Raw genomic sequence first — 17,666 nt, 5'->3', positions numbered from 1 at the left:
CAAACTACGTGAAAAAGGAAAGGTAAAATGCTCTCTAAAGATTTACTCATAGAGTATAAGGAAATATCAAGTGATAGATCTCGTAATGGCATGGTAGCCATGTGGTTAATATCAGACTCGCAAGTCAACAGCTGGGGATTCGTTTCCCCCAAGTTCCATCATTTTTTCTTTCATTTTATATTATTCCTCATAATTTTAAATGATTAGGTATATAATTTTAATATATTTAAACAGCTCAATTTATGCACACAAAATTTACGCAATCAATTTAGTTAAGATTACTATTCTTACAAATGAAAAGGCTGTAGGCCACCACATTGTAGCAGACTGATAAAATTTTGCACAAGCCGCCTCTGCCCATTTTCATCTTTTCTTTACCATCAATAAAAATGTGTAGAATACTTTACAATGGAAAAAAAGTGTTGTTGTTGATTGGTACTGACTTCTGAGTCTTATCCAATATAATGGGTGAAAAGGCATATCTCTGGGTAGCTTAATAATTCCTTTTCTTTGCACAATATTTCTACAGCTGACCAAATTATGTTTAATATTAATAAGAACTACAACAGCTGTATTAAAAATATTTATTATGACACAACCAGTTGCATCATCAGGGGCACTGCAAACAGTCTTTACAACAATTTGTCAGAGAATTATGCTGATATCATGACTCACGAAGACTAATGTAATGTTTGAAGGCTCAATTTGGAACATAAAACACACACACACACACACACACACACACACACTCTCTACTGATCACCTGGCAGACGCACGATGAGCAGATATCTTTGTAAAGTGCTGTAGCATACTCGTAGCTGGATTCCAAGTAGAGCATAACATTGTGACACCTAGCCACTATTTATTTATACCAGTACACAGTACACTGGGTGTAAATTTTTTTGTCAGTTGGCATGATAACAATCTTAACAAATGTTGTTTTATGGTTACACTTGTTTTATGATGGCACTCCTCAGAGACAGCTCATTGCCTAACGTGGTTCACTTGGGCATGTTTATGATATCTATTACAAACTTACTCCCTTCCCTCGACTATGCTAATTGCCTATCAGATGTATGGTAACATGCTACATTGGCATGGAATGCAGTAGACACATTTATCGAGGGCAAATATTGTCCTTGACATTACAAAATATATGCTTTATATTTGTTGATGGGAGTGAAATACATTGAGTACTTTCATAGCAGTTTACAGATTTGTTCATAGCTTGGGCCAATATGAGGTAACTATGAGATTTTCTTTTTCTTTATTGACCTTGGTCTCTTCCACAACTGTTTGTGATTTTGGCTACAATGTTCACTTGATGTGCTAATCTGAGCACTGATTCCTTTGAAGAACTCTCTGCTGATTTCTGAAATTCTTCAGCAAAGATCTATATAGTTGACATTCTGTGAACTTGTGTGGTCCAAAGTATTCAGTACAACCTCTCTTTGGGGAGCTGAAGCTCTATATGCAGTTGTTCGAAAATTATTTTGGTTGATTTTTTAGCTCAGCTGTAGTGAATACAATATTGGAGATCTGTTTGCTTATCAACAAGGTAGTTCTTGTTCACATTTTCACCAAAAATATTTATCTTTATAAACCAATCTCTTTGGAACAAATAATTGAAATTCTGTCATCTCATGACAGGGTGTTAAACCCTAATCTTCCTTCCCTTAATCATAAAGTCTGTAGATATACTGCTTTAGTGGATCCTAGAAGAGTTCAGCATCAGTCATTTGATGAGATTCATTAACATGACTAACCTGCTGTAACTACATACTGTGAAAGCTAGAAGAGCGTTAACTGTGCTCGTAACATCTTTGTTACACTCCATATCTCCACTCCCTGCCTCACACCCCCCACTCCACCCCTTCAGATAAGACATTTATGACAATATCATTAAGACTCTAAGGCCACAGGTCTCATATGTTTCTCTTGTTGTAGATGATATCTGCAATTACTTTGGAGTAAAGATCACAATGTACTTTGCATGGCTGGGTCACTACACCACAGCCCTCATTGTGCCTGCAGTGGTGGGGTTAATTTTCTGGGTAACGTATCTCTATTATGATGCCTGTGGTATGTAGCTGCCTGTACCCCTTGTAGTGTGCTTTGTGTGTAGAAGCATGAAACATAAGTAATGTCCACTGAGGTTCATGTATCTAATAACTCATTACAGTTTGCCTGAAAGTGGTCATGTATTGCTGCAAAGTGCACATTACAGTAGTGATCTTTGCTTTGATTGTCTATTTTCACATACATTTTTAGTGTGACTTCTTTTTGTATTGTTTGTTATAATTCTGATTATTTTATCTAAACTTGATGTGAATCGAGATTTGTGCTGTGAGTATTGCTTGTACACTCTCCGAAAACAGTGATGTCAAACACCCTTAACTGAAAATATTTGACAGTACTGCGTCTGAATTGCTGAAATTTGTTATAATTGCATCTACTTTATTCGAGTGGTTTGTTTCTTGTTGTGGAGTGCAGGCAAGTCTACAAACATTGGCCAATTATCAATAGTTAAACAGCAACTAATATATTACAGTTCAGAAATTGGCAATAATTGTATTAACTAGACCTAGAATCAGCCATGGAAAACTATAATGATATATCACCATAAGACTCAGTGAGGGGATATAGTAAATAAGACACTGGACTTTCATTCTAGAGAAGCAGGGTTCAAATACCCCCATACCACCCAAATTTAGGTTTTGACTGTTTTCTTAAACTGTTTGAGATGAATGCTGGAATGGTTCTTTTGAAAATGATATTGCTAATTTTATCTCATCTTGCTCTACCATACTTGGACTCCACCTGACCTTGTTATTGACCCTAATATTCCTTTCTTTCTTCCTTACGTAGTATAAAATTCTGTATTTTTTATTTATAAAAACAATGAAAGCAGTTCACTGTAACAGCTATTCTTAACATAATGAGCAAATGTCATGTAAGTCGTGTGTGTGTGTGTGTGTGTGTGTGTGTGTGTGTGTGTGTGTGTGTGTGGCGCGCGGGCGCGCGCATGCGCTCTTTCATTTTTTGACAAAGGCTATGGCCGAAAATTTAGATCTGAGAGTGTTGTTTTTTTTTTTTTTTTTTTACACGCCTTACTGCAGCTCAGTGATCATCTTTACAATGAGTTGCTACCTCTTCTCATTAGTATTGATTCCCAGTGTATTCACGCAAATTATCTATTGCGTGGATTGATCACCGCAGTCTCATTTTATCAACATGGTGTCTGTGACTCATGAATAGGTGGCCACACGAGTGGAATTGTGCAACAAGCTAAACAGCAGGCCATTTTTGTACGTATCTCTAATAGATGGGGCCTGCCAATCTGAAGCATGTTGTTTCCCACTAATGTGCAGGCCCTGCCTATCTGATCTAATCTCACCAATATGTCTGCCTACATCTACGTCCATACTCCGCAAGCCACCTGACGCTGTGTGGCGGAGGGTACTTTGAGTACCTCTATCGGTTCTCCCTTGTATTCCAGTCTTGTATTTTTCATGGAAAGAAAGATTGTCAGTATGCCTCTCTATGGGCTCTAATCTCTCTGATTTTATCCTCACGATCTCTTCGCGAGATATACGTAGGAGGGAGCAATATACTGCTTGACTCCTCGGTGAAGGTATGTTCTCGAAACTTCAACAAAAGCACTTACCGAGCTACTGAGCGTCTCTCTTGCAGAGTCTTCCACTGGAGTTTATCTATAATCTCCATAATGCTTTCGCGATTACTAAATGATCCTGTAACGAAGCACGCTCCTCTCTGTTGGATCTTCTCTATCTCTTCTATCTACCCTATCGGGTACGAATCCCACACCGGTGAGCAGTATTCAAGCAGTGGGCGAACAAGTGTGCTGTAACATACTTCCTTTATTTTTGGAATGCATTTCCTTAGGATTCTTCCAATGAATCTTAGTCTGGCATCTGCTTTCCCGACGATTAATTTTATATGGTCATTCCATCTTAAATCACTCCTAATGCCTACTCTCAGATAATTTATGGAATTAATTGCTGACCTGCTATATTGTAGTTAAATGATAAAGAATCATTCTTTCTATGCATTCACAGTACATTAGACTTGTCTACATTGAGGTTCAAGCGCCATTCCCTGCACCATGCGTCAATACGTTGCTGATCCTCCTGCATTTCAGTACAATTTTCCATTGTTACAACCTCTTGATATACTACAGCATCATCTGCAAAAAGCCTCAGTTAACTTCCGATTTTATCCACAAGGTCATTTATGTATATTGTGAATAGCAATGGTCCTACGACACTCCCTTGCGGCACACCTGAAATCATTCTTATTTCAGAAGACTTTTCTCCATTGAGAATGACACACTGCATTCTGTTGTCTAGGAACTCTTCAATCCAATCACACAATTGGTCTGATAGTCCATATGCTCTTACTTTGTTCATTAGATGACTGGGGGGGAACTGTATCGAATGCCTTGCGGAAGTCAAAAAACACGGCATCTACCTGGGAAATAGTGTCTATGGTCCTCTGAGTCTCTGGGTTTCACACGATCATCTTTTCCGAAACCCATGCTGATTCCTACAGAGTAGATTTCTAGTCTCCAGAAAAGTCATTATACTCGAACATAATACGTGTTCCAAAATTCTACAACTGATCAATGTCAGAGGTATAGGTCTATAGTTCTGCACATCTGTTCGACGTCCCTTCTTGAAAGCGGGGATGACCTGTGCCCTTTTCCAGTCCTTTGGAACGCTATGCTCTTCTAGATACCTACGGTACATCGCTACAAGAAGGGGAGCAAGTTCCTTCGCGTACTCGGTCTAAAGTCGAACTGGTATCCCATCAGGTCCAGTGGCCTATCCTCTTTTGAGTGATTTTAATTGTTTTTCTATCCCTCTGTCATCTATTTCGATATCTACCATTTTGTCATCTTGCAACAATGTAGAGAAGGAACTACAGTGCAATCTTCCTTTGTGAAACGGCTTTGGAAAAAGACATTTAGTATTTCGGCCTTTAGTCTGTCATCCTCTGTTTCAGTACGATTTTGGTCATAGAATGTCTGGACATTTTGTTTTGATTCACCTACCGCTTTGACCAAAATTTCTTAGGATTTTCTGCCAAGTCAGTACATAGAACTTTACTTTCGAATTCAGTGAACGCTTCTCGCATAGCCCTCCTCTCACTACATTTTGCATCGTGTAATTTTTGTTTGTCTCCAAGGCTTTGGCTATGTTTATGTTTGCTGTGAAGTTCCCTTTGCTTCCGCAGCAGTTTTCTAACTCGGTTGTTGTACTACGGTGGCTCTTTTCCATCTCTTACTATCTTGCTTGGCACATACTCATCTAATGCATATTGTACGATTGGTTTGAACTTTGTCCACTGATCCTGAACACCATCTGTACTTGAGACAAAACTTTTGTGTTGAGCCATCAAGTACTCTGAAATCTACTTTTTGTCACTTTTGCTAAACAGAAAAATCTTCCTACCTTTTTTAATATTTCTATTTACGACTGAAATCATCGATGCAGTAACCGTTTTATGATTGCTGATTCCCTGTTCTGCATTAACTGTTTCAAATAGTTCTGGTCTGTTTGTCACCAGAAGGTCTAATATTTGTCTGTGTGTGGCATGGTGCGGTGAATTCTCATGGTTTATCCATGGACCCAGGACTGCGGTGCCTTGGGCCATGAGCGATGGATTTCAGGAACTGCGACTGTCTCACCACAAATACATTGCATAGTGATGCATTTTATAGACATTTTATTTATTGTAGTACATTTTGGCACTTCGAAAGTAGTTTGTATATTTGAAAGTATGGACGATAAGAAGAAGAAAATCTTGACTGTTGCTGGCAGTTTGTACGCTATGTACTAATATACACTAAGTGATCAAAAGTATTCTGATACCCCCCAAAACACATGTTTTTCATATCAGTTGCATTGTGCTGCCACCTACTGACAGGTACTCCATATCAGCGACCTCAGTAGTCATTAGACATCGTCAGGGAGCAGCAGAATGGCGTGCTCTGCAGAACTCATGGACTTCAAACGTGGTCAGGTGATTGAATGTCACTTGTGTCGTACATCTGGACGTGAGACTTCCACACTCCTAAACATCCCTAGTTCCAGTGTTTCTGATGTGATAGTGAAGTGGAAACATGAAGGGATACGTGCAGCACATAAGGTACAGGCTGACCTCGTCTGTTGACAGACAGGGACCACCGACAGTTGAAGAGGGGACCATCACACAGGAATTCCAAACTGCATCAGTATCCTCTGCAAGTACTATGACAGTTTGGCAGTAGAGAAAACTTGGATCTCATGGTCCAGCGGCTGCTGATAACCCACACATCATGCCGGTAAATGCCAAATGACACTTCGCTTGTGTTAGAAGCATAAATGTTGGACGATTGAACAGTGGAAAAATGTCATGTGGAGTGACAAATCGTGGTACACAGTGTGGCAACCCGATGGCAGGGTGTGGGTATGGCGAATGCCCAGTGAACGTCATCTGCTAGCGTGTGTATGCCAACAGTAAAACTTGGAGGGGGTGGTGTTATGGTGTGGTAGTGTTTTTCATGGAGGGGCTTGTAGCCCTTGTTGTTTTGCGTGGCACTATCACAGCACAGGCCTACATTGTTGTTTTAAACGCCTCCTTGCTTCCCACTGTTGACGAGCAATTAGGGTATGGCGACTGCGTATTTCAACACGATCAAACACCTGTAGTTAATGCGTGGCCTGTGGCAGAGTGGTTACACAACAATAACACCCCTGTGAATAACTGGCCTGCACAGAGTCCTGACCTGAATCCTGTAGAACACACTCCATGAAGAATGGGCTGCTATTCCCCAAGAAACCTTCCAGCTCCTGGTTGAACATATGCCTGTGAGAATGAAAGCTGTCATCAAGGCAAAGGGTGGGCCAATACCACATTGAATTCCAGCATTACCGATGGAGAGCGCCACAAACTTGTAAGTCTTTTTCAGCCAGATGTCCTGATACTTTTTATCACATAGTGTATATCTCGAAAGAAAAATCACACACCACCTGTAAAATAAAAGACGTACTACAGTGAGCAATAAGACAGAAACAAACATAGTAGAACCAACATTTTATTGGCGGTCACCTCTAGAGTTGGTTTACACAACTCTTCCCTGCCTTATACACTTCTTTCAAGAAGTCTCTTTTTTTTTTTTAGGTTATTTCTGAAAACAGTGAAGGTATTTTAAATCCGTCGTGCGACTCTAAGAAAACGCTTATTTTTGTCACCACATATGTTTCGTTTTATTGAAATAAAATAACAACAGTAGTTATAATGAAACACTCATACCATTTGGCTTGCTTTCTCCATCTAGAAACAGTTCATTACAAAAGATGTTTATGTTAGTACTTTTGGTTTTTGATCCCACGGAAATCCTTATAAATTTTTGAGATCTTAAAATCTGCAAGGGAAAAATGTTGAAACTTGTCTGGAAATCAGGGAAATATTGGGGAATTTCTCTCGGGGAAACTTGTGACAACCCTATTTGTGCAGCTTTTTTTCCGGGTAGCACCTCATTATATATAACTGCACCATCTTCTGTAAGTCAAAGGTCATCATTAATATTGTCTGCCAGGTCATTAATATACAACACAGACAGCAAGGGTCCCGATAAGTTCCCCTCGGGCATATCTGAAGCTATTTCTTGATCTGCTGATGACTCGCCAATCAATATAACATGCTGAATCCTCCCTACAAAAAAAATCCCCATGACAGCCACAAATTTCCTTTGAAACTATATATGAATTTTGATAATCAGCATTGGTTTGGTACTGAGCTAAATGTTTTTCAGAAACTGAGAAATATTGCATCCACTTAATTGCCTTGATCCATCCTTTCAGGATGTCATGAGGAAGCCACAAACTGGATTTCATATGACCGGTATTACTGTAATACATAATGGTTGGTGTGAAGGAGGTCATTCTCTTTGAGACATGAATTGTCTGTTACAACAATTTTCATCAGTCTGATTATTTATGAGTTTATATGTTGGAATTAAGTTTTTAAATTTATGATTTAGATCACAATTCTTAACAGAAGATCTAGGTGATGTAAACAACAGAAGATCTAGGTGATGTAACAGTTCCTGTGAACAAAGATTAGTTGATAGTTGGAGGGGCTCCGGTATGTGCAGTGCAGACCCAAATAGTGAAGCTGGAAGTCTCATAGTGGAGGCATGAAATAGTGTTGATCGTGTAGCAGGCTAATCCGCAGCATCCAACATTACAATTAAGCCTGCACCGTCATAACTGAAACTTTGATTACTGATTAATAAAATAAGAAGCACATCTAATTCGGTCCGAGTCTCTTCAGTGATCGTTTTTGTCTCCTTCCTCTTGTCAATGCCTTTTCCACTCTGTTAAGGTGTGTTTCAACTGACTTTTTACATCTCATTAACAATGTTCGCCACAACTTTCTTGTACTCGGTAGATACAAAGCCAGAAACTCCTGATTACATACACGGACACCTCACAGTACTCTCCACCAGCAAACAAACTGTGCACAGAGCACGTATTACATTTACAATATAATACACATGATTGTTGGTTAACCAGTGGCACACAGCCAATGTACATAACTGCTACTATTAATGGTTTGACACAGACACACCGAACTGCCAGATTAGACTAGAAAAGGTAATATTATACAGCCCCGCAATGTAAACCTATCCTTGAAGTGTGGGATTATATGTGACCATTCTAGCATTTTATTTATTTGCTGAAGGTAACAGTCAGTTCAATCAGTTTGTCATGGTAGAAAGTTCACATGCATAATGGAAATTCATCCGACAGACTATTAAAATTTAAGATGGGCCTTGAAATATGTTCCAGTCTAGTGTTTCAGTAATTCAGTCTCATTTTTCACAATGTTATAATCATTGGTACAGATGTTAAACACATTATAGGTTGTAAACATGAATCATATGGTATATATGATATTGAAGTACTCGAACACAGTGAAAAGGTACATGTATTCAATTTGTGTGTTGTTGTGGAGGTATAGTGATACTTCCATCACCTACTACTATGCACGACTACATATCTCAGAATCGGCAAAGCTTACAAAGCATGGATTAACTACATCGTCTCCCCGATTTGATTCCACTCAAGGGAAATTAGGTAAAAACCTGAGTAAGGGCTTCAGTTCTGAGGGACAGAACTGCATCAGATGTTAGTGCATGTTAGTGTGTCATGCTGATGATGTCATTACACTTAAATTGTTAAGGATACATACGAGTTAATTGCACATTTGTAAAAAACCCAACTAGAAAATGTTCTTAAAATACATGCACAGATAATCATCATTGTGGCCATCATTGGATATTGAATATGAAACTTCTGAAAGGTCCAGCTGCCATTAATCCTTGTCTTTCCAAATGATAAGCTTGAAATTCAGGTATATCAATTATCAGTCTTTGTAGGCACTGTAAAGCTAACATATCATTGATGACGTCCATCATATAATCAAATTTGTAAGTTTTGAAGTTGCATGTTGATTGACTGGAAGTTAACAATTGAAGATGTCGGCTTCAGGTGATGGCAGTGATACGCCAGTAAGATGAATGGATGGATTTGGCTGGGAACTGGTTGAAAGAGGAACGACGATGTGAAGTGGCAGCAACACTCTTTCAGACAGGAATGGACTCCAGCCAGTGACAAACAGCAAGGCTGGTAGTGGGGATGAAATATTTGAACAGCTGGATCAAGGGTAGGAAAGATTTGTTTTTTGTTTAGTAGGGTTAGAAGAAATGGATCAATTTGTGTTCTCTTTCATTTCATTTCTATTCAACCGTAGTCTAGAGATATTCAGATTCAAGCAATTCATGTAGATACAGAACCTTAATAGCATCAGTCACTAGTCTGATCAAGTTGTAACATCTTTCTTACGCCATGGCAGCGTACAACAGTTTGAACATTCTGGAATATACTCATCACATGACATCCACAGCAGCATTCATGTTGAGATTTCATGAAATATATGTATAATTTGCATTGTTCACAAGACATTAAGACTCAACTTAGTAAATAAGTCCTCAGATCATTTCTTGTTGGTTAAAGGTTCAACTAAACCACACGTGTAAGTGCATAACAGATGTGTCCCGTGTATAATATCACACCAAGTAATACACATTGAAGCCAGAATAAGATTAGTGTTACAAATGTAGAGTTCAGTTTACACACATCAGTCAATTTATTTTGCTTGACAGACAAACAAATTGTACATTTGAGAATTAGGTTGTAATCTACTCATTGCATACTTGATTTCAATGGACTAAGGCAAGCACTTGTACACATGCATATCGTGACCATTCACTAGTACTGGGGATAGGTTCTGAAGCCTAACCACAAAAAAAATTGCGGGGCTTTTTATTTTTTATTTATTTTAGTATTATTTATTTATTTATTTCTATTTCTCACCTTGCCCACTACTTGCCCCACCTCCCCTGCCCACCACCCAACCTGCAGCACTTCACTGTCTACCATCCCCACCATACTATCCTTCCCCCCTGCACACCCCAGCCTCCTCCATTCCCCACCCATTTGCCACTCCCATCATGCATCAGGTCTGCTGCTCACAGTGTGGTTTCAGTTGTCTGAGACTGCAGTCGCGTGTGTTAGTTGCGTTTGCGTGTGTGCACATATGTGTCTATTGTTGACAAAGGCCATTGGCCAAAAGCTTTAAGTGTGAAAATCTTTTTGTTGTGCCTGTCTGTGAGTCAGCATTTCCGCTATATGATGAGTAGCAACTTTCCTTCTCATAATATTGCTACATTCCAGCCTGTTTTCCATTGTTTAATTATGAATTCAACTTGCGTACAGGTAACTACCACACATGGAAAACTGGTTCACTAGAAGATCATCAACCAAGTTCTAATCCTAGTTTCTAATTGAAAACTCTCATAGATTAATTAATAAAAAAAACTTCATTATAACTAGTAGGTTTTAACAACATGATTAAACAATACTAAATATGCTCTTATTTTGAATTGACCAACATCTTTCTCCATCTTACTCCTAAAACTTAATTAATTGGAAACTTGCACTTATATATAATTACACAGATACAGAAGTAAATAGTTTTTTTCACATATGGAGAATCTTTGAACATAAAACCTAAAATCTGATCACTTAAGGCTAAACCTAATTGGTAAATAAACTACATGTCATTAAGATTGTGAGCAACTGGTCAAGAGTCTTAGTCTTCTTAATAGAGTTAGTAGTGTTTAATGTTATCGTACTTTTGTTTTCTTCTTGTGTGTGATTGAATCATCCTGATATCTCGGCTTCCTATTTGCTGCTTCATAGTCCTCCTCATTACAGTTTTTCATCTCTCTTAATTCCTGCATTCTCTTGATCTAGTGTTCAGGGGCAGATCTAAGTGCGCAGGGAAGTGCATAGTGGGTGTAGCAGTATCTATAGTTTAGTTTTGTATTCAAATGGCAAACTTATCCACTTATTAAGCCAGGCTTTTCCTCAAAAACCTGGGCACATTTCAGTAAAAGTTCTAATAACTCTTTCCTCTGAAGGTGATGTGCCAATCGATTCATCAGTCTTGGCCCAAGTCTGCTCACATATTTTTGTAGCACCAGGCAATTGTTTTAATTTATCTGCAGCTGCTCAATCTATCCATCAAATTGTTAATCTTTGACAGTATTTTCCATGCAAGCATTCCTTAGCTAGGTTAACTGTGGTTGAGACTCTTTTGTTTTTAAATTTCAGCTTCTTGAAGCCTCGAGCCTTTTCTTTCAGCCATTTGAGTCCAAGTACACAGACTACAACTAAATTTGGCACCACCAGGCATGTGCATAATTTAGTTACATAACCCAGCATTATTTTTAGTTGCTGCCATTTTATAATTCATAAACACTCTCCAACAGCCACTACTATTGACAGTTTACCACAGAAAGAGTGGATACACCAGCTCTTTCCTGAATCCTTAGGAATAGTGCCATCAAGACTGCATTGATACAAGGTTCTGTGTCTAGTATAGCCTTCTGTTTCAGTATGAACTGCGGATTGTGATATTTCAGTTGAGTTGAATTTATATGGATTTGGATCTTGTGAAGGTTCCTCACATATATCTCACCTATCGTTATACCATAGCATCAATAAAAATAAACTACTACCACCTCCACCACCACAGCCCATATACCAATTCTTGACCAGTGCATTGGGGGTGAGATGTGGTCGCATTTATTTAATGTTGGTTGTGTCCAGGTAGGATAATTGTCCTCCTCCTTTCTTCTTGGCTCTACAGCTCCTGATGAGCCTTGACCTCTTCTACAATTTCCTTCCATTTCTCTCGGTCCTTTGCCAATACTCTCCAGTTTCTATATCCCATCTTCCTAAGATCTTCAATTACTCCATCTTCCCATCTGGCTCTTGGCCGACCACGTCCTCACTGCCCTCCTGGCTTTCCTTGTAATATTCTTTTTGTTAATTCAGTATCATTCATGCGAGCCACATGTCCTACCCACCTCAGTCTGGATGATTTCACTATCCTTCTGATGGGTTGGTCTTTGTGTATGATATACAACTCAAGGTTGTATCTTCTTCTCCATCTTCCTCTTTCACAAATTGGGCCGATAATTCATCTTAGTACATTTCTTTTAAATGCATCCAGTGTTTCAATATCTTCAGTTGTTAATGTCCAGGCTTCAGAGGCATATGTAAGCACTTGTTGTATAAGTGGTTTATAGGTAGTTAATTTAGTGGTACGAGTCAGGAGGCTTGAGGATAGATGCTTAATTTCATAGGAGGTATCATTTAGATGCGTAACTGTCAAGCCCAAGTACTTAAAATGTTCAACTCTCTCAAACGTATACTTGCCCATTGTTATTGCATTTGGCATATTTTCTCTATGTGCTTTTTCAGCTGACATATATTTTGTTTTTCGTCCTCCACCTCTGTTATAATCGGTGGATTATTCCCCCACTCGTTTATGCTCGTGCAGGTTGATGTTGGTGCTGTTTATGATTTCCTTGATTTGTGTGATAACCACAACTGACTCTCCTTTCATGCCTCCTACTGTGGAAGTGATTATGATTGTTTGAGTTTCCATTTCCTTCACTATTGCCAGTAATGTATATGTTACTCACAGTGGAATTCACTGTATTCGGTCCACTCTCATATTGGTACTGTCTGTCGTCCATTGGTGAACTGAATCTGCGATAGTTGTTTGAATTAGTGGAACTTGCCTGATTGTTAGGCTGTGGCATACTTGCCTTCAGGTTCTCTTACAACATATCAAGAGTATCTAACACAGACAAGAACTCATCCAGATTTGAGTCGTTCACATGTACTTTTCTTTAATTTTAGGTGTCAACTTGACCTTCAGAATCTGTAATAAACGTTTTTCCACAATTTGTTCCATCCAATATTCAATTTTATTAATGTATTTTTTAAAATATCTATGTGAATTGCCCTTTGGTATATTAAAAGACTTGCTGAAATACTTCTTGATGCAAATGCTCCTGTATCACATTTGATTAGTATTTTGCAATAAATGTATGAAATGACTCAGCTGCTTTAATGCCCATAACGTGGAGGTCTGCATGTGGCGTTTATGCTCACTCGAATTACTCGCTGCTTGTAGTTCTGCGAAAGTCTGGCGGATATCAGTACATCTGCTTTGGACATGGGGAGCAACTGCGCTAGACTACCTTGACACTCATTCGAGCATTTTGTGCTTGAATGGCCCAACCATCTCCTTTAGTTACCTAATCACCACTCAGCTGTCTGCTGCATAATCAAGGCATGTGAACATGACGGAAAGGAGACTGTGAAAATGAAACTTGATTCAAAAGAATTTATTCTGAGTGCAGAAGACAGTTGTTGTAGCAATGTTGGGAAGAGATTTCCATTAAAGACTGATAAAGATAAACTGGTGATATGAATTTGTTACAATCTTCAAGCAAGAAACAGAGACTAGGTGGAAAAAGTTGTTTAGAATGCTACAGTCTGTAGTTAGACACTACAATAAAACCAAGGAAATGCTTGCGGAGAAAGGTGTCATTGAAAACTTATTGGTTGTTATAATACCACTGCAAAAGAACTTGTGACCTTTTTAGAGCCATTCAAAGATGCAACAGTTCAGTTTGCTTTGTTTTGGTTGCATAAACTGAGAAGTCATACTAACACAATGCCTAAAAATACAAAGGCATGTTTAAATTGCTGTAGATCCAGTTTTCTTGTGCAAAACTCCTTGTGTGTCCTGCAAATGAAAATTGTGCTTAATTGTAAAATGACAGTTTTACTGTCACTATTATTTGGCAGCACAATACAACTGTTATGTTATATATTAACTATAGAAACTATGAGCGTGAAAAGTGTGCTGTCTCCGTCTCATAGCGGAGGAAGTTGGTTCGAATAGTGCACAGAATCGTAACCTTTCTGTAATCACTATTCAGATTGTTAAAAATGGTGGCTGTTTGTGATAATGTTGAGATGTTAAATACTGTGTGTCAAATTTGAGCTAAAATATCAGTTTCACATAAGCTAGAACAAAATTGTGGTATCTCAGTAATATCTTACTCAGTTTTTGTGATATCCGTAAACATTTATTTTGCACCACCGAGACAACATCAGCTGCACTTACCAGCAAAAAAGATGTAGTTCCTGTTTTGGGAGTGGCTTGACTGTGGACCATGTCATACATTTTCTACCAGTGAGGCTGATTTGTATTCAACCCAAATGGATAGTGGTGGGTATGACGATCCACTTGAGGAATGGAAGCGTGACAGTAGTCTGTTTTCCAAGCTACCTAATTTAGTGAGAAGAATGTTATCTGTTCTCACCTCGAAAGGGGCTGGCGAAAGATATTTCGGTCAACAGGGAAACTTATCTTGAACAGACAAAGCAGAATTGATGTGAAATGAGTAGATGCTCCACAGACAATTCATTGTAATTACAAGAATTACTGAGAATATAATTAGGAGACAATTTTTTTCGTGTTGGATTTCCAACCTCTTATGTGCTAAAATTCACGTATGTAATTTTGAATCAATAGAGCAGATGGTGTTACAAAAAACAGCAATGTGGGTTTTCATTTCGAGACTAACCATCATTACAAAAGTTGATGCATAGGTTTCCTGTGAAATTTTAAACTGTTCCCAAATTTTGTGATTGTTTACAGCTAGCTATTTTCTCTTATGGACCATAACGATGTCAGAATTAGACGTTACTTTACAGGAATATACATCTACTGCTTAACTAAATTATTGTGAGTGTAGTTCTGTCATCTGATTGAAAGATGACAGAAGCAACACCAGGCAACAGACACACACAGCAGTGACTGTGCCAGTCTGGGCAATGTCTTCGCTCCCCTCCCCATGGCACCTCGTTTGAGTTCCAAGTATTCACACTCATGCATGGCGTGTCTGGGCGCACTGTTCTCAGGTGAGTTTGAGTGAACAAAATGCCCAATCTGCAGACCTCTACTGTAATGTGCCATCACCATATATGAAACCACTCATATAACTGATTGTTTGTGCTTCAGTCCACATTCGTGGCAAGACGCCTGTAAATGTATGGATGAACACATTGAAATAAATTGTCGTCTTGTAAGGATTGAATACTTGAATTGCTGGTATTTAACAAGTTTCTCCTCCATCATAAGAGTGGCAAAGTCATTCCCTGCTCTGCCATATTGTATGCAATTGGAGTGACAGTTTTGGATTGGTCAATGTCGGCTGCTACTGTGGAACAAATGGCTTGGTATGTTGCAGATTTCCTCTTCTTTTGTCACTAACATTAGATTGGTTATCCTACAACTCTCACTTTGTATTGGCTAATTCACAATTCACTGGTTCTATATGTTGATTTATTTCAGTCTGTTATTGAAGAAAATTATCTCCTATCTGTATTTTCACTTCTTTTAAATCTTTGGTAATCTCCTCCTCTGAATTATTCTTCTGGCATATAATTGTCACAACAACTGTATTCACATCTTCCTGCACTTTGACAGTTAATTGATTGCCCTTACGCACAGCGAGGTGCAGAAGTAAGTATTGAATTTATCTTTATATGCTGTATACCTTTGGGTTATAGTGTGGTCTTGCTCACGGGTCACACTTGAAGCTAGGATAGTTAATCCTTCAGTACTAACAACTACGTCTCCATGACCTTGCTTTAAGTTCAACATTTTGTCGTGTAAATTCTTAACAGCTTCAGGCAAATTCTTACTGTTTCCCTAAATTCATAAATTCCTTTAAGTAGAGCAGAATGAGACTGTGAAAGTTCCTGTATTTTGCCCTGCAAGGCAGCATGAAAATTGGTTAGCTCATTGTGGAGTCCCGCTCATACCTTTGCGATCTCAGAAAGTAAGGAAATCTGAATTCCTTGCATTTGCATGAATATTTCCGGCTTTAAACTCTCAGATAAATCTTTTAAAGTTATTCAAAAGTTGTATAAAAGGATCAAACACCTCTTCTCTATACACGGCCTGCTCCTCAATTTCCACCAGCTGCTGAATATTCATTTCGCCCTGTTGTACCATTTTTAACTGGTGATAGGTTATAACCGTAACACATTCAACATATTACAAATGCCTAACAGTTACCACTTACTTTATAACAATTATTCCTACAAAAGTGAACCAGTGTCATGGTGAAAATTTTCGAACTAACGACAGCAATTGCAATGGCCAATCTACTGACTGACTGACTGACACCTATAAAATACCCTGATATTAGTGAAGCATGAAAGGATTAGAGTGCATACACCTACAGTCATACAATTACGCAGCCCTTGGTATCACAAGTCCCCATCTCAGTCAGATACAGTTCAGTTTCATTTCCCAATGACCAACCCTGGAGCAAAATACACAGTTTAGCGCACTACACTACGCAAAGCAAATACAAAGAATGTAATGAAACAAATCTATAATATTCATATTTTACAAGAAGTCCACAATCTCGTTGGCAAAATGAATTCTCTCTTACCATTTTTTGTTACTCTGATTATTAATGAGTTTATATGTTGATGTTAAGTGTTTGAATTTTATTTATGATTTAGTTCTCCATTCTAAACAGACAGTATAAGTGAGGTGGAAACTCCTGTGAACAAAGAATATTGTCGATTGGAGGGACTTTGCCGTGTGCAATGTGGGCCCGAATAGTGAAGCTGGAAGCTCTTGTAGTGGTGGCATGAAATGGTTTTGACTGTGTAGCAGGCTCATCCGCAGCATCTAACACTCCTATGAAGCACATACCATCATAACTGAAACCTTGATTACTGATTAATAAATTAGAAAGCCAGTATAATTTGTTTTGAGTCTCTTCACTGATCTGTTGTTTGACTCCTTCCTCTTGAAATTCCTTTTCCATTCATGTATTTCAATTGACTTTTTATATCTCATCAACAACATTCCTAACAACTTTTTCATACTGAATAGATACAGAGCCAGAAGGTCATGATTACACACATGGAGATCTCACAGTATTCTCCACCAAAGAATAATCCATACATAGAGTGCATATTACATACGTGATACAATGCACATATAAATACTAACAAAGAGATAGAGGGGCTGGCCAGTACTTACCTCAGCTCAGTACAGCTGATAGATTCACAAAACAGAACAGAAAATTTACATTCCTAGCTTTCGGAACTTTGTTCCTTCATCAGGGAGGAGAGAGG

At 38.5% G+C, this 17,666-nt stretch overlaps 1 protein-coding gene across 1 annotated transcript in view; it reads left to right on the top strand.

Moving 5' to 3' along the window:
* LOC124798259 (anoctamin-8) overlaps positions 1-17,666 on the top strand; it is a 197,921-nt gene that overhangs the window by 48,831 nt on the left and 131,424 nt on the right. The window contains exon 6 of the mRNA XM_047261579.1: positions 1,948-2,054. Coding sequence (XP_047117535.1) covers positions 1,948-2,054 — 107 coding nt within the window. The remainder of the gene's footprint in view (positions 1-1,947; positions 2,055-17,666) is intronic.

The sequence above is a fragment of the Schistocerca piceifrons genome, chromosome 5, assembly GCF_021461385.2.
Source record: "Schistocerca piceifrons isolate TAMUIC-IGC-003096 chromosome 5, iqSchPice1.1, whole genome shotgun sequence".
Taxonomy (NCBI): domain Eukaryota; kingdom Metazoa; phylum Arthropoda; class Insecta; order Orthoptera; family Acrididae; genus Schistocerca; species Schistocerca piceifrons.
Note: the sequence above shows the minus strand (reverse complement) of the source record. Positions and strands in the feature narration are given on the sequence as shown.